Consider the following 22,142-nt stretch of genomic DNA (forward strand, 5'->3'; position numbering starts at 1 on the left):
GTTAATCTTGTTAACTGGTGTAAAGATCTCTCTTTGTCCCTCAAATTCAACCAAATACAGGAAGACTAAGATTCAGTAACACAGGAACAAACTGTGTGTGTTATTTCCGACTTCATAGAGATAAAGCTTTAATTTGGAAAAAAAATCAGTAAAGCTTTTCAGATCTCTTTTATACATGTTGAAACTCAATGAATGCATTCAAGTCTTCACACATTCTAAAACTATAAAAATAGATTAATTCAGTGAGTACTGTGATTCTGCCTTATTTACATAACAAGACTGTATTCAGAATGCTATATACACTGTTATGCCTATTTTTGCAATGTGTGTTAATGCAAAACTGAAACATATTATTTTAGTGAAAACACATTTCTTCACTATCCTCCCTTGAACGAAGGGTTATTTTTTATTTTTACTTTTTTTTTTTTTTTTAGCTACTGATCAACAAAAAACATAGACTGAACATAGAAATGTACTTGCACAACATATCCATTTACTCTGTGATATTTCTGAATTCTGTCTCTTCTTTTGTATGAGTCTGTTCCTGAATTAGTAAGTCAGGCACATTTGTATCATGAACAAACCATATTTTGAAGAGAAAACACTGGCATGCTTACTTTCAGAAGTAAATTTAGGGAAGTTGTGAGCAGATATGCAAGAGGAAGAATGAATTCAAGAAGCTCTGCTGCTTGTAATTTGGACATCTCTGCTACTCTGTTTCCACTGCTTAACTACTATATGTTTATTTTTGTAGAGCTGAGAAGTTATCCAGTGTCTAGAAACATGATCTCTAAATAACTGTATCTAAACAGAATAAGCAAAGGATACTATTATCATGCATATGGACAAAATTTTTAGAAAAGCCTTCATACATCTTTACGCTACTGAAATAAATCGTATCTGCATCTTTTTTTTTTGTTGTTGGATTATGCTAGAAACATTTTTTTTATGAATCACCACAGCTCTTACAGATTATTCATGGCAATCCAAGAAGGAAGATGTGTTTTCCTGAAGACAGAATTTTCCCCTTTCCCTTTGGCTCACAGTCCCATGGCATAACTAGCTAAGACAATCAAGCACCTGTCAAATATGGCCCCTCAACCTGAGTTTTGAGTTTGGTATGCTCTCATTTACGTCCTACATACGTACTAGTATGATTCAGGAAGTGCTTCACGTGTGGGTACCTGCCCTAAATCTTCCAGGTGGAGAATGAGAGAGGTTTACTCTCTGTCCATTGCTGTTAGAGCGATGAGTCAACACATAAAAAATAAAATAAAAACTCTATCCCAGCTGTGCTGGGCGCAACTGAACATTTTGCATCTAAATTGTAGCAGCAATTTTAAACTTGGATTCTAGCTTTGTTTGTGTAGCATGGGGAATGGAAAATGTGAATGGAAAGGCAGGAAATCAGGGAAGAAAGAAACAATGTAACAGAGGACTCTGAATAGAGAAAAGGTGTAGTTCATAATGTACAGTACCTGGGCTGAATGTACAAAATTAATGAGACCAATTGTCTGTTCTTTCATATTATACCTCATAAAAGCCTTTTGGTTTCATAATTATAACTTCCCCGCGAGGCCCGTATGTGATCTGTTTCCCTGAAACTCAGTAAAACAAAGACCACAGATGGCTTTCTTTGATAAGTACAATAATTAGAGAATAAACTGCATACTGCTAATTCATTAGTTCTGAGGTCTTCATATGGGTTCTGTAAAAGATATATCTGGATACAAGTTTGTCCACATAGAATCTGTTTCTAAAATGATAGGATATTGAAGTGAACCATAAAATATAAAATCCATTTTAATGATTTAATCATCAATTATGTTACAACGAGATTATTTAGCTCAACAGAAGGCAAGTAATTCAAACCCTGCCTAAGAATTATTTTTAGGCATCAACTGGCAGCGCAACTAATTACTCAGTTTATGTCCATAATGACTGAATAAACTCCAGCTCTGAAACAAATGAATAATACCACTTTGCATTTGCATGGCATTTGTCATCTATAGACCTGACAGTGTTTTAAAAAATGGGCAAACATTCATGGTGACTATTTCTAATGAAAGCAGAATGTCCTGAATAAATTCTGACTATGAAGACAAATCAAAGCCTGCTTAAAAGACACTGCTGCATTTAGCCACAAGACTCAGCAACCATAACACAGCGAAAACATGTGTTGTGCGTACATGAAAGGGTAATCAGGCAGGAAAACAAGTTTTTATAAAGGATACTTTATACAAAAAGGATTGCTTTTTGTAGCAGTCTGAGATTAGCTGGATGTAGGATGTAATGATACTGTGCCCAGTTCAGACTGCTGTCAGTTATTAGTCTATGCAGTTCGTGTAATCACAAAAAGACATATAATACTTACTTCAGAGTGATTGTCCCAACTCTCTTTCTGAGGTGAAATGGCCTCCTGTAGCTCCTGGTGGAATGCAGAAGATGAGGACAGATCCCACTACCTGTGTGGTTACGCACACAGCTGACTTCAAAGCAGCTTCAGACTGTGTGTAAATATAGAACAAATTGCACCCTGACCTATCAGGACCCATTTTGTCCCAAATTTGTCCCTTGAAAAACATCTACAGCTTGGTACTGAACTGAGTACTGGCCCCAGCAGAACTAGAGCTAGCACACAGCTTTTGGCTCCAAGATTATTAGGTAAAATCAAAGTAGAAAATTCAGGAACTGGCTTAACGTCGAGAAAATCAGAGTTCTTTAGGTTGCAGAGTGATTTGTTGGCATTGTTTTGCTTCAGAATTCTTTCTTGCTATACGATGCAGGATATAAGATAGAAAAGTAAATACCATTGCACAGCGAAAGCAACACTAACAGCTTACATATACTCATAAGCCAGAAGAGTGCCCTTGGGGCTGAGAGGGCCAACCAAGTATTCTTGGGTGTGTTAAAAATAAGCACGACCAGCAGGTCAAGGGAGGTGACCCTCCCCCTCTATTCTTCCCTGGTGAGGCCACATCTGGAGTACTGTGCCCAGTTCTGGGCTCCTCAGTTCAAGAAAGATAGGTAACTTCTAAAGACAGTCCAGTAGAGGGCACAGAGATGATAAGGGGCCCGAAGCATCTTCTGTATAGAGAAAGGCTGAGAGACCGGGGACTGTTCAGGCTGGGGAAGACTGAGAGACAATCTTATAAATGCTCATAAATATCTAACAGGCAGGAATCAAGTAGATGGGGACAGGCTCTTTTTCGATGGTGCCCAGTGACATGACAAGTGATAGGGGCACAAACTGGAACACAGCAGGTTCTATAAAAACATGATAAACAATTTCTTCACCTTGAGGATGATAGAACACTGGAACAGGTTGCCCGGAGGTGACTCCTTCTCTTGAGATACTAAAAATCCAACCAGATTCCTGTGCGACCTACTGTAGGGAACCTGCTTTAGCAGTGGACTGGACTCTATGATCTCCAGAAGTTCCTTCAAGCCCCCACGGCTCTGTGGTTCTGCGATTTTACGAAATACATCTTCCTAAGTTATTATGCATTCCTTGTTACTATTTGCACTGCACCAGTAATCCACACCATTTAACTTTAGATACACCTGTCCAGAACAATCATTCCATACCACCATTTCAAATTTTATCCAAGTGTCTGCAGTAACATCCTTATCTAATTTGCATCATAGTTTTTGCTTGCAACCTGGTTTATTTTTTGTTAAGAGTGTAGGAAGAACCATCTTTATACTTCAGTAATCAAATCATTTTACTCATATTCATGCTACAAAGAGAAACTTCTGGCAGAAATTAAGATTGTATGGCACTAAACCATGCCTCAACCACATCATAAAAAATGCCTTAAATGTATGCTTTTTCTTTCAGGCAGATTGGGGTAAAATTTAACCAGAAATAAATAAGTCTGTTCTCTTTTACCTTGAAGTTGATGAGATTTTTTTCAGGAGACTTTGAAAATAGACAAATCAGGCCCTTCAGGCACTTAGTGATCATATCTGTAAACATATGTGTGAGATACTTAATGCAGTTGTGTGTTCATAGGTAAAATTAAAAATGGGTATTACAGGTTCAAGACAATAGATGGACTTTTTAAATCGAGAGTTGGTACACCACTTGGTTAGATTTGGTAAAAAGACACTTCTGACAAAGGCAGTGAAAAACAGCTTAAGAGTAAAAAGAAATAGCTGGTATTTTTTTTTTATTGTTATAATCCAGAATGTGTAATATTTAAACTATTTTACTGAGTTTCATAATTTTAAGGCTGCACAGAGAGGTGGTGGAGTCTCCTTCTCTGCAGACATTCAAGACCCGCCTGGACGCCTACCTGTGCAACCTGGGCTAGGGAGCTGCTTTGGCTGGGGGGTTGGACTTGATCTCTTGAAGTCCCTTCCAATCCCTACAATTCTGTGATTTTGTGAGACTTCAGGAAGGCAACAAACCCAAGGCAGGATTAAATTTCTTCGGGCTGAAGTTACAGAGCAAAAAAGTTTGAGGCTGACACTAACAAGTACAGTGACAAGACAGTAACAAGTACAGACTAGCTCAGTTTTCAAATTAATAAATGACTTAGCTACAAACTTAAGAATCTACCAGGATTGACTCTTCCCAGTAGAAAAAGGAATGTGCAGAGAACAGAGTACTGAAATTGCAACCTATCTGAAGCTAAATTTTTTTACTGGTTTTGGACTGAGACCCATGTTTGAGAAGATTGTTGAAAATATTTTTCCTTCTCCCAGTGCTTCCCTAAGTATGCTCTTTTTTCACACATGATGCAAAGTGCAAGTTATCAAAATGTGGCCCTTACTTTAGGTGTGATAATCTTTAGATATGTGAGACATGAAAGTCTCAAATCATAAAATACATCAGTTCTAACGTATTCCACTTAAATCCTCATTTTGTTTACCAACTTTACTGTATGCCTGTAATGGGGTGACTAAACAGGAAGGAGAAGCGTTATTTTTGAGAATCCAGAGTGCACACTTTCTAAAATTGGAACTCATTCTTATTTGGTGATATTTCTGCACTCTAGTATCTGCCAAACTCCAGCAGAAGAGGTCTATCTGGGGCTCATGCTCTCTGCCTGGTTTCTCTGGATGCACAAGCACAAATCTGCCAGTTTGCAGCAGCGCTGATGGAGGCCCTGAATCATATTCCAAACCCAAGAGAACAAAATTAGAAGCAGCTTTTGAAAACACAAGCTGATTGACATATCTAGATCCAGTTTCATGTTTTAGAAAACATTAGTCAGTTTGCCTTTTCCTGTTGTGATGAAATAATCCTCCCTGTTTTGACAATCTCTAGCTTTGTGGAATGGAAAGTCAAAATAAACAATGAAGACCACACTGAACATGCTAATACACAATCTCAAATACTTCCGTAATTCCTAGGCCTCAGCCAGACAGCTTATCCAAACATTGCCTCCTGTTGACTCTCTCTGTCTCCCACGCCATCCTGGGCTACTGGATTTTAGATACGAACTTCTAATACACATTATACAGATTGAAAACAATTTCATTAGCACAAACTCCACTATCATAATTGTAATCTGCAGTAAATTAAAGCAATTAACCACACTAGGGTCTCTGAGCTGCCCTCTCCTCTCAGCACACAAACCAAAGCAGACAGCAGTCTCCTGTATAAAGCAAGCACACAGTGTTCACTGCAAAAGTAGCAGGTCTACAGCATCAGCAGAATCATGTCACTGCTTCTCCTTCAGCTGCTAGTGCTCTCATGTCTTGGAGCCACACAACCACAGCCAGATTCACAGCAAAGGAAAAAAAGGCCATTTCAGCACCCTTTCTACTTGGACAGAAATCTGCCTAGAAGTCAGAGTTTTCATCAGCTGGTTGGGAAGAACCCAGTAGATGCTAAGGAAACCCAGGAAAAACCAAGCTTTTTTGTATCATTTCCACAGACAGCAGCAGAGAGTCAGAAGGAAGGGGAGAAAAAAATGTCCAGATTCATCCTTCCTAATGCAGAACTCCACGCACACCAAGACCTGAGAACAAGGGCAGCACCTAGAGAGGCCTCTCCTGTGGAAAACTTCTCTCCATCCCACTATTCCAGCAAGAGGGAGGCTGAACCTCTGTATAGAAAAGATGCCAAGAAATTTTGGGACCATTTCATGTTAAGGAAAAATTCAGCTTCTGAAGAGGTTGTCCTGCCAATAAAGACCAACGAAATGCACCAAGAAACCTGCAGAACCCTGCCTTTTTCCCAGGTAAGAACAGGTGTCCTCTTCTCTGCCTGTTACAATCAGCAATCTAAGATACATGGGTTAGTTTGCTAAGACACAGGGGCCACTTCAGAAGTTCCAACAACATTAGCTCCTGAGAATGATTCAGTACTTAGATTTATGTGTCACTGCTAATACTGTGAACTTAACTCTGCTTTCTGTTTCAGAGTGTTGCTCATGAGAGTTGTGACAAGGTGATTGTCCAGAATAATCTATGTTTTGGCAAGTGCAGTTCCTTTCATGTTCCTGGTCCAGACGATCATCTTTATACTTTTTGTTCTAAGTGCCTCCCCACCAAGTTTTCCATGAGGCGCTTGGATCTCAACTGCACCAGTTCTGTCCCAGTGGTCAAAGAAGTCATGATTGTGGAAGAGTGTAACTGTGAAACTCAAAAGATAAAAGATCCTCTGCTTGCATCTCTACGGTCAGATTTTCTTGGAAATACACCTGAGCACAATTAACCCATTCAAGGTAACTCTGAAGGCCCAGATCATCAGACATTACCAATAAAAAGAAAAAAAAGCCAGTGAAGCATGGCTTTCATCACATGGTTATGCCATAATATTAAAGACAGACCTTCTGTTTAAACTCCATTTCTGCTTTGACAACAACTTTACTTAAAATGTAACAGATGCTTCCTTACTAGAGATTATGTGGTTAATGGGTAAAGTCCCTATTTTAGCAAGATAAATCTTAAAAAGTTTTCCATCCTTCCTATACCTAACATCCTGGGATACTAGCAAACAACAGCTGAGGAACTAATGTGATTTATTTCTGCAAAAACCTAAAGTACTAGCAGGCTTGTGTTGCCTTTACTTTCTGAGAATGCCACTGTTGTTCTATTGATAACACAGAGGAGGCTTTAGTCTCTTCACTGCAAAAGCAGCTCTGTTTCTATATCCAGAGAGTGACTGGAGAATTTGAAATGTGAATGGACAGAGGGCAGAAAGAGAGCTGTGATGAGTTACTCTGATTGTTCCCAGCTGGAGTTCAGTTTCCAGTAAAACAAACACACCTTACAGCTTAACACACTTAAGATAATGGTTGCAAGTGGTGTTTTGCTGTAAAAACGACTTTTTTTTCTTCAATAAATCTGCAGTTGTTCTGCATTTATTTTTATTGAAAATTTTAACATTGTAGAAGGAGAGAAAAGCAGCTATACTTCCACTTAAAACATGAGAAATAAAGGGAGTTTTTATTGTTATTTAAGTTCACTTTGGAAAGGCAATAAATGTTTCCTGTGTGATGCATTTCAAGGTTGACAGTGACAGCAAGATAAAGTTTATGTTCTCAACAGTCAAACTAAAGCGGAAAACAAATTTTGTGAAAGAAAAAACAAAAACAAACACTCCTGCATGACTTTATCAACATGCAAATACCTGTATAGCACTACAGTAGCGCCAGAGAAAGCTCTGTATTGGGAAAGGTCCGATTCCAGTCCTTGCCAGCACAACACAAGTGGCTGTTAGGTGACTGCTGGCTTTCCAGTTGCTTCTCCCTGGATTTGTCATGCACCCATGGTGTATCAGACATGGATCAGCTTCCAGAAACCAGACTTCATACTATAACTAATCCAGTTCCTGTGATCTGCTGGGAATATTGTTCCAGTGCTACTGACATACTATGAGACTTCGGCTCTTATTATTGAACTATTTGTACCTCTTTCTTTGGGTACTGGAAATAAGTATCGCTATTTCTGGACAATTCAAGGTAAATGATCCCGTTGTGTAGGGACTACACTGTGATGAGAAGTGTCATAATATTCCACCAAATATGTTCAACATGGCTTCAGAGTACAAGGCCCACGTTTAATTTTTATAGAAAAGAGTATCTGAGTGATAACCTAGTACTGAGTCTGAACTGCTGCAATAGCTGCTTGCACATTACTTTCAGGGAACCAACTGAACAATAGTATATATATACCTTTAATTATATAGAAAATTGTTTTTCTTTTTTTTTAATAAAAATTGCATATTTAAACTGAGCAAAGCTTTCTGTCTGTCCTTTTGCACTGAGGACTAATTAGTAAAATGTGTATGGCTCTTTGTATGTTATGGTATTATATACAATGTCATTTCAAATAACAAGCTGCTAATGTTTTATCATCCCTGTATTGAATGCATTATACCCAGAAAATATTTATTTTAACTTACTTTTAACATTTGTTCCATCTTTATTATACTGATCATTATTCTCAGGATGCCAGCTGGTGAAGTGAGCTAGCGCACAGATTCAGAAATGGGCCATCACATTAGACTGAAAGGAGGGTGAATAAACTAAAGGAGGGTTATGAACAAAGAAAATATTTTTCTAAAAGTCAGTATCAGTTAGGAACCATACAGCTTCAGAGAATAAAGCAGTTATGAACAAGTAATGCATTTTTTTTCAGTCACAAATTCTCCTTACAGGGCGCATCCTAACGCACAGCAAGCCCCAAAAACTGGTGCTTTGTTAAAGAATACCGTATGCAAGGGGAGTAGCCAAGAGAGTCCACAGTCTCACTGCAAGTTTCAAACCTCAGTACCTTATCAAACCTTTTAAGTTGTGATTATTAGTATTCAATTTTAATCAAGCCTAAACAAACAAAATATCAAAGTTTCTATTTTTTTTTGTCTTTGTTCCTCAGTCTACTATTTCACCTTAAAAGGCTACATTTTCAGAGATTTCTATTACTAATGTATGTATAAGCTGCGTGCATATATAGCAATCTTTGCATTTTCTTCTTGGAGAGAATTATTTGAAGGTAGGACCTATACTTCCAGTAAGAATACAAGACCATTAAAATGAAAAATTTTCCAGCCTCATAATTTTGACATGACTGACTGCTAAACTGCGACTTTTACACATAAAAATAGCAGAACTGAAGCTATATTTTGGACTGTAAACAATTCAACCTAGTTTTCAAAGCTCTTTCTGTTTGCTGAAGATTATTGTAATCAAAGAAATCTATTCATGTGAGGAGTCTGCCGGACTAGATTTTTAGTGTGAATTTGCACAGCTTAAAAGTAGGTGAAAAGAGGTAATGACAGCTGTAGTAATTGCTAATTAGATTAGTGCTGTAGTTTTTTTGGATGAATGTTTAATTAACCCAGAAATTACTGGTTGCATGTAATTAGCACGGCATTCTGCAAAATCAAGAATGTGTTAATTGGATCAGATTTTCCAGCCTCTAAAATTTCTTATTAGGAGTAACCTGGGTCTAGAGGCTAACAGGATTTTGTTCTCACAGCACAGTTTCAATGCCCTCTGCTAGTATAATGATGTGGGTCAGAAAGGTGAGGGGTTACACCCTTATCAATATATGGGTTCATACTGTGGTAATGTTATTACAGCAGTAAACTTGCATGATTTCTGTCCATTCAGCAGCTGCATGCTTCATGTAATGAATGTTTCTCCCACTGTAACTGCTTACAGTGAAAGTGTTCCTAGTGCAAAACCAACCTCAGAGAGCAAGAGAAACCTGTAGTTACCAAACTGTCTGAACTTTTGCATTTTTGCTATTTATTTTACCTACCAGACACTTTCCAAACAGATGGAGAGTTTATATTCTTTACCTGGGAAATAACTGAGGAAAAGTGCTGTTTGTGCTTTTTTCCTGCACAAAAAAAGCACAAACAGCAAATTTCCTCAGTTATTACTGTCCGGAGAAAGTATGTTTTTTCTATATGGTACTCTCTTGTATAAGGACTTCACAAGATTCGCAATAATGCCTGTAATTATATCAAACACCAGAGGGTAGCTTTTAAAGAATTTCACCACACCACAACTTTCAGGAAACCATCTCTGAAGTTACCCTCAGTACTTTGTGCTTTGTAATTTATCCACCACGCCTATGAAATATTCACAGCTAACACCATGGCTGTCAGGTAACAAGCTTTAGCATGTCTTACAGGTGGTGAAATCTCAAGAAACATTTTCTCCCAAACTTCCTTGCACCTCACTGCAATAGCAAGACAACAAGATTCCTTGCTTCTTGCCAGATTGTATAACTGCATAATCACATTGTGCAGGGAAAGTGAGAGCGTATGCCATGCAGGAGGGTGCAAGGGAAGAGTAGTGGGGCTGAGGATACCTGAGGTCCTCCATCAGCAGGTCTGCATTTTGAGACTTTGCCAGTGGTAACAGCAAGCATATGCTGATAGTGAATTATAAATACATTCGTTATCTTGCTAAACCTACTTGAATATCTGGTAGGCAGCTACCAACTTCAGCTCCATTTAAGGCTCACCCTGGCAGCTGTCAGCACTTACTTTGCTCAAATAAGGAAGACTGGGGGCAAGATAAGTGGGCGTGTAATTCGCCCGCTGCGAGAATAGTGCCAAAGACATTCATTCTCCCTGCTGAGAACAAAGTCACCCTGTTTACAGTGTCTCACATTCCACGGTACTAGCAAAACGTATTTGAACTCAAACAATGAAAAATGGAACAAAATCTACAATGAATGAATGAATAAATAAATAAATAAATAAAGTAATGGGAGGCATTCTTATTTTGGTGGTTTAGGGTTTTGCTATTACCAGCCATTTACATACTTTTGAATGAGTATGCTGCTTCAAACTGATCTTGCACTGTAATAGAAACAGAGGCATTTGATCCTCCTGTCATCCTGGGCTTCCAGCAGAGAGAGACGAGTTAAAGGAGCTAATGCCCACATTTCTACAGCAAGGCATGACAGGAGAAGAGCTCCTTGTGCCTCTGGAGGGCCTTGGGTGAAAATGAACTTGATTAGACTACTGCTTGGTCTACTACTATAGTGCCCATGTAACCTCTCTGGGCTGATTGGTGGATCATTAGATTTCATCATGTCCACCACTGTGGCAGATGTATCAGAAAGTGTGCCTTGGCTTCGATTTCTCTGGTAATTGGGTTGAAGACAGAAAGAGCAAACAGAGTCCAAGAGCTACTTTCCTTTAAATTGACTAATGATTCATCCTCAGGATGTGACATTAGGACTGACAAAACTTCTGGGCCAGGATCAGAACTGATCTCATTTCACTGTGGCATGCTATTAATGCAGACCTCTGTTATGTATCAGAAATGCTTTTTTTCATGACAGAAAGAATTTGTCTCTGGTTCTAAAACAAGAGCCTCCTATATATGTTAGCAAGGTTTGCATGGAAATAAAAAATAAAATTTTAGCAACGAAAGGGGTGCCAAAGAAGTGGCAGTAACAAACTGCACAATTTAGAAGGATCTAGGAAGGTAGGTACTACTGAGAAGGTGAATTTCTCAACCCAGAAGATACTTGTGGACAGCCTTCTGCACATCAATCAAAGGGCACAACTGGGCACAAAATGAATCCTGAAACAGAGCCTTGTGAAGCAAGGGACTTGTAAGCAGTAGGAATCCAGGCAGTCACAGTTCATACCTCTCTCCAGCATGTGCACTCCATAACAGAGCATCAGCTGTTACTGCACATGGCTTGATTTTAGCACGCTGATTTAATGTTTACAGAGTGCCAATAAAATTTTTATGATGACAGCTGGTGGGTCCTGTGGTAATTTATAAACACCAACAACAACACAACACTGACATCAGAAACTCCAAGAGGGATTCTATACTATTGTGCAATATTCAGCACTGTAGAATATGGGTATTTTTCTAATTTTGCAGACTTTCAATAGTTTCTGTGTAATACATCCACTTTATGTACATGAAGTCCGTATTATGCAGTTCATATTTCACCTAGGTATTCTTTTCTTAAGAATGGACTTCACTATAAAGGCTCATCATTATCTATCACAGAGTCCAAAATCAAATTTGCTGGATTTGCTACTTAGGTAAAACTGTCATGTAATTTCTGTGTTTGAGTCGTAAAGTTAAATCAGTAAGTCAAGCACATGATTACTTGCTTTACTTCCTGCACTACACTTCCCCAAAAGAAATCCAAACAAATGGAAACAGATGTGCTCACTACTGAGCTCGAACAGACTATGGTCTTTATTCCACAACCTGTTTACTATGAAAATCCAGGACTAGAAAAGACTAAAATACAACCTGTCTGATGAGACTACAGATGCAACGACTGGCTGCTACCAGCGTACCAAGACATCTGTCCTGCAAATAGCTGGCTTCTGACTAGAAGATGACACTATTTGATTATTTTTCATTCCACAGGAAACTTTCATGTATCATAATTTCCCTCTTTATTTAATTTTCCATTATATTTCCCAAGTCCTTGCTTTCCTATCCTGATTTTTTTCCACATTTGCATTTAGTCTTCAAAAAGTGGAGTGTTTTCGCAAAAAGAAATGTTATGCCTTGCACATATAGATTTGTTATGTGCGATCTGCAGTGGAATGAAGTAAAACTGCCTTTTGTTACAGTGACTTTTCCATGTTTTCCTCATTCCAATGCATCAGCCTGTTTTCAGTTACTTGCTCCAGCAAGAGCTAGTATCGCTTGAGGCAGCCCTGTTCTCTGATATACCTAGCATGCCTCTTTCACTTTCCAGACTGGTTTCTGCTGTAGATGTGTACTTTCAGTATTTGGAGCAACGCTGGCTTGAAATGTTAACAACTGTCCTCTACTACAGAAGACAGTGGACACTGGAAAAAGAGTATTAAGACATAAGCCAAAATCTCGACGAAAGATTGAAATCTGCCTAAACACAAAACTGACTTTAAATGTTGGCCACTCTCTTTCCAGAGCAATATATAGCTTTTGGAAGAATGTGTCAATACTCAGGAAGAGCCTTCTGCGTCAGTGATGACCACCACATTATTACTCTTCATCCTTTTCTGTGCAGGAACAGCACAGCACGGCAAGCACCCATCAGCTTCCAGAGGGAACGGGGCCACTCAGCAGATGGGGCTGCCCTGAGGTAGCCAAGAGACGGTGTGCGCGCATCAGCGATGGTGCTCAAGGCGAGAGCCCCAGCTGGGAGCGCAGGAAGCGCCCTCCATTAAAAGCTGTCTGCCGCTCTCAGCTCACTGGGCAGAACTGACTGTGAAAAACAAAACAAAGAGCTGCTTCTGCCTACACGGGAATCAGCAGTGAACGGAGCAAGACACCCCGAAGGAGCAAGCTTTCGGCGGCCCCACAGCGACCCGCGCTCGGGCCGAGCCCGCCCCTCTGCGCGCATGCGCGGCCGGGCGCGCGGAAGCGGAAGGTGGCGCTCCCTGCTCGCTGCTGCGGCGGCCGCCGCTCGGGCGCGTGCGAGCGGTTGCTATGGAGAGAGGGGGGCGGGGGGCGGGGGGCGTGTGACCGTGGCCCCTCCCTTCTTCCTCCCGGCCTCGCCCGACGGTTGGTTCCGCCTCGTGCCCTGGGCAGGGAGGGGGGCGAGGGGTCTGGGGGTGGGGGGATGGGGTGGTGGTGGTGGTGGTGGGCAGCTGCGGGATGCAGGGGCTTGTGGTTGGCCGTTGGCTCTGTGTGCCAGAGCAGGAAACGCGGTGCCTCCAGCCTTCTGTTTTTTCACACTTTCATTTTTAATCTGTTAGTTAGCAGGTCTTCAGACTGAGGTTCTGCGCAGCGTTGTGTTGGAGTAGTGCGTGTTGCCTTTGGGCAGCACCAGACGAGGATAATTTTCTTGTGCTGGTGATGGGCAGGTGCATGCTAGCAGCGCAGGCCCGAGTAGTGCTTGACATTCGTTTCCTGGATGAAGGTGGTGGTCACGGAAACGCCTTGCATCGTTCTGCCTGTAACAGAATTAGCTGGGAGTGTCACGGCCACCTACATGATAGCAGCCACCTCCTAACTGCGTCTAACGCAGCAGCACAGTCTTTGCAGCTGGTTATTTTATCAGCGTGGAATGCTGCCTACCTGGGGTTTGGCCCTGGCGAAAATAAACCACTGCTTATATTGGCTGCTCGAGTGCTGCTTTTTTTTAAGCAGAAGACCTGGAAAAAACAGTGCTATTGCTTGTCTGACACGGATGTTCACAAAAATGACTGAAATGCATAGCTGAAAAATAATTCAGTCAGTTGGTTTAAGTCGTTCCCCCCCCCCCTTTGTTTTTTCTTTTTTTTTTTTTTCTGGTGAAGTGTAGTTTTAGTTTCATAATAGTTGCTTTAGGCAGCATCTCTTAAGCCAACTGCAAAAGACTTCATTTAGATGTTAAACCGTGGGTGAAGCCGCAAGCTGTGGAGCCTATTGATTGCTGGAATGTATAGCAAGTTATATATGGAGCAGCTAAGCTGGTAAGGAGTCTGGAGCCCAGGCCTTATGAGGAATGGCTGAGAGAACTGGAATTGTTCAGTCTGGAGAAGAGGAGGCTGAAGGGTGATCTTACTACTCTCTATAACTACCTGAGGGGTAGTTGTAGTGAGCTGGAGGTTGGCCTCTTCTCTCTTGTAACTGCTGATAGGACAAGAGGGAATGGCTTCAAGTTGCACCAGCGCAGTTTCAGACTGAATATTGGGAAATACTACTTTTCAGAAAGAGTGGTCAGGTGCTGGAATCAGCTGCCCAGAGAAGTAGTGGAGACACTGACCCTGGGGATATTTAAAGTACATTCAGACATTATGCTGAGGGACATTGTCCAGTGAGAACTATTGGTGACAGGTGGACAGTTGGACCGGATGATCCTGTAGGTTGTTTCCAACCTTGGTGATTCTATGATTCTAAGTTTCTTCTCCCTGTTCCTAAATTGCTTAGAAAACACTTCGGGAAGTGGTACGTTATCTTCTCAAGAAGTGTAATTTATAGAACATAGCCTTACTCAGTTTGTGTGAGTTCTATAAATTACACTTCATGGTGAACAGTACTGAGAAATACTGATCCATGTAAGCATTTGCTGAAGCATTTGTGGAGAAAAGTTCCGGGGAGGTGAGATTTTGCAAGTCCTGCTTTCCATACTCAAGTAGAAGGATTTTTGTGTATGTGAATCTTGCATTCAAACAAGCATGTTACTTCTTACTTCGATTCTGGTTTGTGTAAAGATATTTCTTTTTCTGGGAGTGATATTTTTGCCTTCCTTCTTTAGGTTATGGACTCATTACTCTGCAGACATCACATCAGAATTTGTACTAAAGGTTATTGAACTGAGCAAATGTGTTTATGATAACATTAATTGAACTGGGGAAAAGGGAGAGGGTTAAGGAAAAAACTCTTTATATATCCCCTCATAAAAGTATTTTTTGGAAGTTGAATAATTTTTCATCACATAAAAAGGACTCGTGTGTCTTTCGGAAAGCCTGAACCTATTCACAGCCATGGGTGCTGTTTCCTTTCAACTACTTTGTGTTTGAAATGTTTATTTAGAATAGATTGTTATGAATTCTGTTAAGAAAAAAAAAAAAAAAAAAAAAGCAAAGCCTTAGGGGCATGTGTCTTATTATAACTTGTTTTGTTGAAAAAGTTTTAGGCAATACATGTATGAGTGCTGGTTGTGTATATGTAAATCATTTGTTTATTTTCAATGGTATTATTGTAAACTGACTCATAAACTTCTATTCTCAATATACAGTAATTCTTCTTACCAGAAGTGAAAAGAACTAACTGAATTATTTGGGATCAGTATTCCTTTGTTTTGAAACAGTAAATACAGACTTTTTTAGAAGCGAAGATTACAAATTCACTTTGCCTATAAATTAAATCTGGGGTTTTTCTGCCTAGTCGCTGGAATGTGCTTCTGTTTATGTTTTAATATTTCCCCCCATGCATACTAATCATAGTACAAGAGGAGAAGGGAGATAAGCTAACTTTTCTGGAAGTCATCATATTAACGTTATCTGTGCAAGATCCTTGGCAGAAATATAGAGAAAGATAGCAGATTTATTGTTATAAAAGTCATTGCTTGTTACACTTGCAGATAGTAAGAGCATAAGAATTTAACTGAGGTGTAGCACCAATACTGCAGTTATCTACTGAACCTAACCTGAACAATCCCATTTAAAACAAGTGTTAGAATTTTGAAATGTTCTAGGACTGAAATTAGAAGAAATGAATTTAGAACTGGCGTAGTAGTTCAGATGTGAGAAGCTAAGGAGCTGAGTATCTGTGTAAATAGCTTGAAAGTAAGCTCTGTTCACTGAGGTGAGATACAGGGATGAAGATTGGTTATCACACTCCTTTCTGTATTTCAGAAACAACAGAAAAGGCAAATGGTCCAAAGCTGAATGATGAAGGATCTCCTGGTTTCTTTGCTTGTCTTGAGAATGGATCCATCTTTCGCCTAGTTCCAAATTTGTGAAACTTGCCAACAACAAAGGTACAGTTTTGACATTGGTTTGATTTTATTTACTTATTATGAACTTAAATAGTATAACATAGGCAGCAGGTAGTCACCGAGCAGTAAGAATTCAGGATACGTTTCCATTATATGAGTGATTGCTGTACTTTTTGAAAGTATCCCTCACTAGTTACTGCTTACTCATACTTAGATGACCACTTAAACATTAATATTTTGTTTTTCTGAGCTGTTATTTCTTTTACTAAAGATGCAAATCCTGGAATACCTACTGTTCTAGGAAGAGGGAAACCAAATGGAATCATTGCAAGTCGGCACTGTTTCTAGGTTCCTATGGTTTTGCTGGCCTCTGCTTTTCAACATGACTTCCTATTTGTAAATCCGTGCTAATTGCTACCGATCATCTTGTTTTCTCTGTTTAGAAACAGTTTCCAGGAATATAAACTCTGCCTTCCTAGGGATCAGAAGTAACTTAATGCACCTTCTACACTACAGGCAGAAAATGGTAATCTTAGAAAATAGGAGTGTCCCGTGTATTTGTTAGTCCTCAGGACCCTCTCCCATCATCTCAGCCTTTCTGTGATAAACGTGAATGTCCTCGCAATGACATAGACTGGGTTCTTCCAGTGCTTGTGCAAGGGCTGCTCCGAAAGTAATGCCTCCTATTTTAATATGTTGGCCCATTATGTTAGAGGTGGATTTTGCTGGTATGCCACTAGGGATTTGTCAGGGTTTTATGATTTTTGCAATCAGTATTCCACATCATGACATCATGTGCTTTTGTGGATTGCTGGTATTTCTGGGTATCTCATTTTCAGAAGGGAAGAACCATGTGTCCCAGAAGACATTTACTGTTCTGTTTCTGTTTTCCATTTAGAGGGAAAGATAAAACTACTCACAAGTGATGAGGCTGCCCCTTCTTTTACTGTTCATTATTGCAGTGTGGTCCCCAGCCATCTCTCCTTTAGCACTAGAGTAAGGCTTTTGGTTTTGGATACTCTCTGTCTCATTTTATTTGATCTATTAGCTTCAATTACAATTGTATTGTATTATCTTGCATTCTGATATCATATTTAGTAAATTAGTTTTCTTCTTCAGCTTGTTGCCACTGTTTTGTTTCTGTTGGTTTCCCCCGATCCACATTAGTCACGGAACCATGCCTTTCCAGCTCCAAAAAAAGATTGACAAGATTGAAACATCCCTACGGTATTCCATTACATGTTTTTGCTTGTGACAGATAGCAGCAGAGGGGCAGTTTGACAGGGTGGCATCTGACACAGAAGTGGAGCAAATGTGTGGAATTCAGTTCCTTCACCAGAAAAAAATGGCACCCACAGATAGTCACTGACGCTTGCTAAACGTTTATGAAGACCAAACAGTGGATGTGAGCACAGTGTGGCAGAGAGTTGCCTTGGCTGGTTCAGATCTTTACAGACATGACGTACAAGCCCTTGTTCATCACTGGAGAAAATACAAAGTTAGTGGTGGTGCCTGTGTTGAAAAAAACATGTTTTGTAGCTGTAAATTGTTTGTATTGAATAGTGTTATTGTGCTGTTTGTATCTGTTGTAGTTTCATTGGTCATAGATAGGAGACATTACTTTTGGACTGACCTATGTTGTTGCATCTCATCAGGTGCCATGAAATTTTGTACGTTCAGTTTGTTTAAAGGTTTCTTCATCTGTTCCTCTCTCCCTAAGGGTAAGTATCTCTTACTCTTTACTTTCTCACTAGTCTCTGCGGCCTGTAATTCCAGAAAGCAGGTCTTACCCATGGAGGTTGAGTTCAAGAGGGCAGGTGGACCTTCTGTGCCCTTTCACCAGGTATTGTGTTCCATTAAGCAGCGGGCCCAATTTGCCCTGACCCTCCTAATGCTACTGGTCTACCTCTAGAGGTCACTGCTGACCCCATTCCTCACTAGATTCAGCTCCAGATGACTTTCTTAACCACAGCCCTATTCATTCAAATTATATTTTTCAGTATTCTTTGTAAGTCACCAATTTATGCTGGCCCCTCATAAATGCTTCATTTTTATGTCTTAGTTCTGTTAGCTCCTTGTTCATCAGTGGAATCCTACCACCATTACTTGAGTTCCTGCACATGGTGCTGGATCGTTCTTGAATTTGGAGGTGGATCTTAAGCCTGAGCTCTTCTCTGCAGGATGGTCTCCCAAGGGGGTCTTTGATGCATGTCCTGGTACAAGGCAAGGTCTGTTTTGGAGTCAGATTGTAATCTCACTGTTTACCTTCTTCCCTCTTTTAAGTAAGTCATCAGTACCCCGATCTCATGGATATCACACCCAAGGCCATCCCTGACCTTCACATTCACACCTAATTCTTTGTTGGCAAGCAAGAAGTCTAGCAGAGCTTCTTCCCAATTGGATTCTCGGTAAGGGATTCGTTACCAATGCACTCCCTAAACCTGGATTACTTGAAACCTTCTGTTTCACCCTTCCAGCAGATGCAAGGGTGGTTAAATTTGTCCATGGAACCTGTCAATGTGAAAGCTTCTTCTAGCTTTCTCGTTGAAATTTCTTCATCAGTCCTATGTTAGGCAGTCATTAGTAGACAGCTTCCGTAGTGCTGCCCACATTGGTCTTGCTATCCCTGACTCAGGGTGTCTGGTTCATGGTTTGTCCCAGGGTAGAGCAATATGGATTCCTGATGCTCTCTCGTGTGAAGGGCAACTCTCCTCTGCTTCACTGTTGTAGTGCATCCTTCCTACAGTGCCTGTGTCTATCCCTGGCAGCACTCCAGTTGCATAAGCTATTCCAGCTTGTCTCCATGATCTGAGTGAGAAATTAGTGCCACACCTGCGTGGAGGCCTCTAATTGCTCTAGTTTGTTTATACCTTCAGCGATGTACAGGCACTCCAGCTGGACACCCAGTTATACTGCATTCTCTGAAGAAGAGTGCTAACTTCATCCATTCAGTCCTGTTTCCTAAATTATAAGATCTGTTATCCACATTGCCCTGCATGCTTTGCTTGCCTGTTCTGTCCATCACTTCCTCGCTCAGTGTTGTCATGTGGGCTATGCTTCTTGGTCTCCACTAGTTCGGTCTGTGGTGCCAATGTGGAAGAGCATCTGGGTATAATAGTGTGACCCCAGGACTTGGTCTGACCAAGACTTAGGCCTTGGTATCAGCCAGTCCATGATAGCTGAGCCCTTGTCAAGCAGAAGAGCCCACAGACTAGGTCAGCAGAGATGTCTCGCTCTGTGTAAGTAGTGAATTTCTCTTTGTTACACTTTGGCCTTTACCACATGGTGCTTAGAGTGCCATGGTACTCAGGCCCTGCTAACTTGGAGGCTTCATTTGGTAGAGCTCCCTGCTCTAACCTGCTATGAGGGCCCTGAAGAGCCACTGTCCAGATAGTGATAAGCTTCCAGCCTTTGCCATCCTGACCATCATTCCCAGACTGATAAGCACTTGCGTACCTTCTCTGTGCAGGTGGCTTTTAACGCTTGTATAGTTACAGTGACTTGAAGTAAGTCTTGTTAATTTCCTTTTTGGCATCCGTGATGTCACATAGTCTGCTTGCCTCCTCCCACAGTTCCTGTACTTGACGAGACAGATTCTCCATCAGCACACACTTAGACTTGCAAAAAATGTTTTAAATCTGTAGGTTGCCAAAGCTAACTCTAAATGAAGGCATATTGAGAACTAGCAAATTCAGGATTATAACGCAACATAATTTATATGTCTACATATACCCCTAGACAGACTATTATGTCAGACAGTTGTGCATGCAAAGTGAAAAATAATGAAAGAGAAGTAAATATAGGACTAAATGTCCTTTATGATTTTCATAAACCTAATGGTTTTAAGGACACAGTAAGCCATGTTTAGTATGCAACACAGGTGTATAAAACAAGTGTTAGTAAACTTGATGTATTGTTAAAGCAGGAATAAGTGCTAAAAAAGTGAATGCCGTACTTGAAAAGGATCACTGTTGTGCTATTGCAACAGCAGTCAAGGGGTTATGATAAATAATGAACAGAAATCTGGAAATATGGAGTTTATTTCTCTAGGTAATTAAAACATGAGATTAAGGAATCTTGTTGACAGTGTTGAACAGAGAAGTTATGAATGTCAGGCTGAAACTATCAAAACTCCTGAAAACAAAGTATCTGACCAATAAATGAGGTGAAATTTTGAAACTAATAGAAATTGAAGGAAATCCATCAGAAATGGGCAAGTATGCTGTAGCCCAGAGGTAAGTGAAGCTTGTGCTGAAAGGAGAACCTCTTGGATAGAAATACAGGGTTTTATATGTGTGTTACAACGTTAAGATACTTAATATGAGAACAGCATGACAAAGAGTGTAATGGTTGCAATCCTTCTCTTGAAGGTCCTGGTTAATAGTGCTTATAATTTGTAGTGCTGGGAAATAGAGAAAAAAAACAAATACCAGTTAATCATGCTCTGAAGTTTGTGTCCATGGATTTTCTTCAGACTAAAATTAATTAAGAGACAGAGAAGATCATCATGTTAAGCTATCAGAATGGAAGTACTGCTGTTTGCTGTGTGTTTTATAGTGGAAAAACTTGTATGATAATTCTAGATAATCTATATGAAAGCTGTAAGGGTAGTGAGGTTTTTTTCTCAATTTTTTTTTTTTTGCTATAAAGAGAGGAGATCATGGAGGAGAGTACTTAAGAAGTGAGAAGCAACAAAATCCCAGGGGAAGTTGTGAGAATTTTAGCATGTAAACTTTTAAAAATTTTTAGATCACTTAAATCATAAATGTCAACTTTCTTTCCTCTATTTGAATGCATGTGAAACTCTATGCAGGCAGCACAATTCTAGTTCAGTGTACTCTTTTTTTTAATTTTCTTGGTTGTTTTTATTTCTATCTCTCTAGGATCATCTTTTCTTCTTGGATGGACTGATTAATACTTGATTGTATTCAATGGGGCTTCGAATTCATTTTGTGGTTGACCCTCAGGGTTGGTGCTGCATGGGCCTGATTATCTTTGTTTGGCTGTACAATACGACCTTAATTCCAAAAGTCATCCTTTTTCCTCACTATGAAGAGGGACATATTTCAGCTGTGGCGATTTTGTGTAAGTCTATTTAACTTAGTCCTTTTCTTCTAGTAGCACCAGCAATTATCAGGCCAGAATATAAAGAATAAGGTCAAGGATAAGGCAGATGGATGAGATAAGAGTACTGGGACACGTTCTATTGTTTTGTGGTCTAGGAATTGTGGCACTTATTCCTTCTGGAATGGTGTTACAGTAAAACTTGGCAGAAAGCGGAGAAAAGCATTTACACAGCTTCTAGTCTTGCAGCTAGAACTTTTTCACTGGATTAACTATTGTAGTTACAAAACGTCGATGGACATATCAGAAGTTGATGGTGGTGTGATGGTGTAGTGATGGTTGAATTAAGTTCTGCTAGCTCTGCCACGTGTTCCTTGATGGGTAGGTTGGCTGAGTTATTTTGATAGGATCAACTTGGATAAAAGCTTCTGTTATAATTAGAACCATCTTTTTGATGAAGAGGAGGTGTTCCTTAATGTGAGTAGCAGTCAGACCTTTTCAGATGGTGATTTGTTTTTGTTTTGTTCTGGTGGAAACAGTTCTGTCATGGTAAATGTTGTATTGACTATATTTATGTAATTGCTTTCCTTGTAATGTTTCTGAGATGGGGATGTTTTATTTTGCTGGGTGGAAGGATGGAATGGGAGAATGTTAAGCATGAAAATGTACTTTGTATAACTCAAAATTTAGATTTTCTTTGGAAATGCCTTTGGTTTTTGCAGTGGTCCTGTGAAAGCAAGATGTGTAGAACATTATTTTGG

The 22,142-nt window shown here is 40.0% G+C and overlaps 2 protein-coding genes across 4 annotated transcripts in view; both read left to right on the forward strand.

The window, feature by feature from the left end:
* Positions 1 to 5,669: 5,669 nt before the first annotated feature.
* On the forward strand, positions 5,670 to 6,670 carry CER1 (cerberus 1, DAN family BMP antagonist). The gene is made up of 2 exons (XM_065745556.1): positions 5,670 to 6,194; positions 6,377 to 6,670. Exons 1-2 carry the CDS (start codon positions 5,670 to 5,672, stop codon positions 6,668 to 6,670), a joined length of 819 nt encoding a protein of 272 aa, XP_065601628.1.
* A 6,699-nt stretch (positions 6,671 to 13,369) lies between these two features.
* Positions 13,370 to 22,142, forward strand: part of ZDHHC21 (zinc finger DHHC-type palmitoyltransferase 21) — a 38,378-nt gene continuing 29,605 nt past the window's right edge. For 2 of the 3 annotated variants that reach the window (XM_065745506.1, XM_065745508.1), the window contains exons 1-3: positions 13,370 to 13,454; positions 16,235 to 16,359; positions 21,201 to 21,402. In XM_065745506.1, the coding sequence (XP_065601578.1) occupies positions 21,249 to 21,402 (154 nt within the window). In that variant the 5' untranslated portion in view covers positions 13,370 to 13,454; positions 16,235 to 16,359; positions 21,201 to 21,248. Of the gene's footprint in view, positions 13,455 to 13,648; positions 13,746 to 16,234; positions 16,360 to 21,200; positions 21,403 to 22,142 lie in introns of all 3 variants that reach the window. The other variant, XM_065745507.1, reaches the window with a different exon arrangement.

This window comes from Cyrtonyx montezumae, unplaced genomic scaffold, assembly GCF_038088225.1.
Source record: "Cyrtonyx montezumae isolate F1298 unplaced genomic scaffold, pur_monq_1.0 scaffold_36, whole genome shotgun sequence".
In the NCBI taxonomy this organism is placed as follows: domain Eukaryota; kingdom Metazoa; phylum Chordata; class Aves; order Galliformes; family Odontophoridae; genus Cyrtonyx; species Cyrtonyx montezumae.

Excerpts from the sequence above, each read along its gene's own strand:
- CER1 (XM_065745556.1), top strand. The coding sequence starts at position 5,670 with ATGTCACTGCTTCTCCTTCAGCTGCTAGTGCTCTCATGTCTTGGAGCC. Across the intron at positions 6,195-6,376 it reads GAACCCTGCCTTTTTCCCAG|AGTGTTGCTCATGAGAGTTG; the intron begins GTAAGAACAGGT and ends TTTCTGTTTCAG.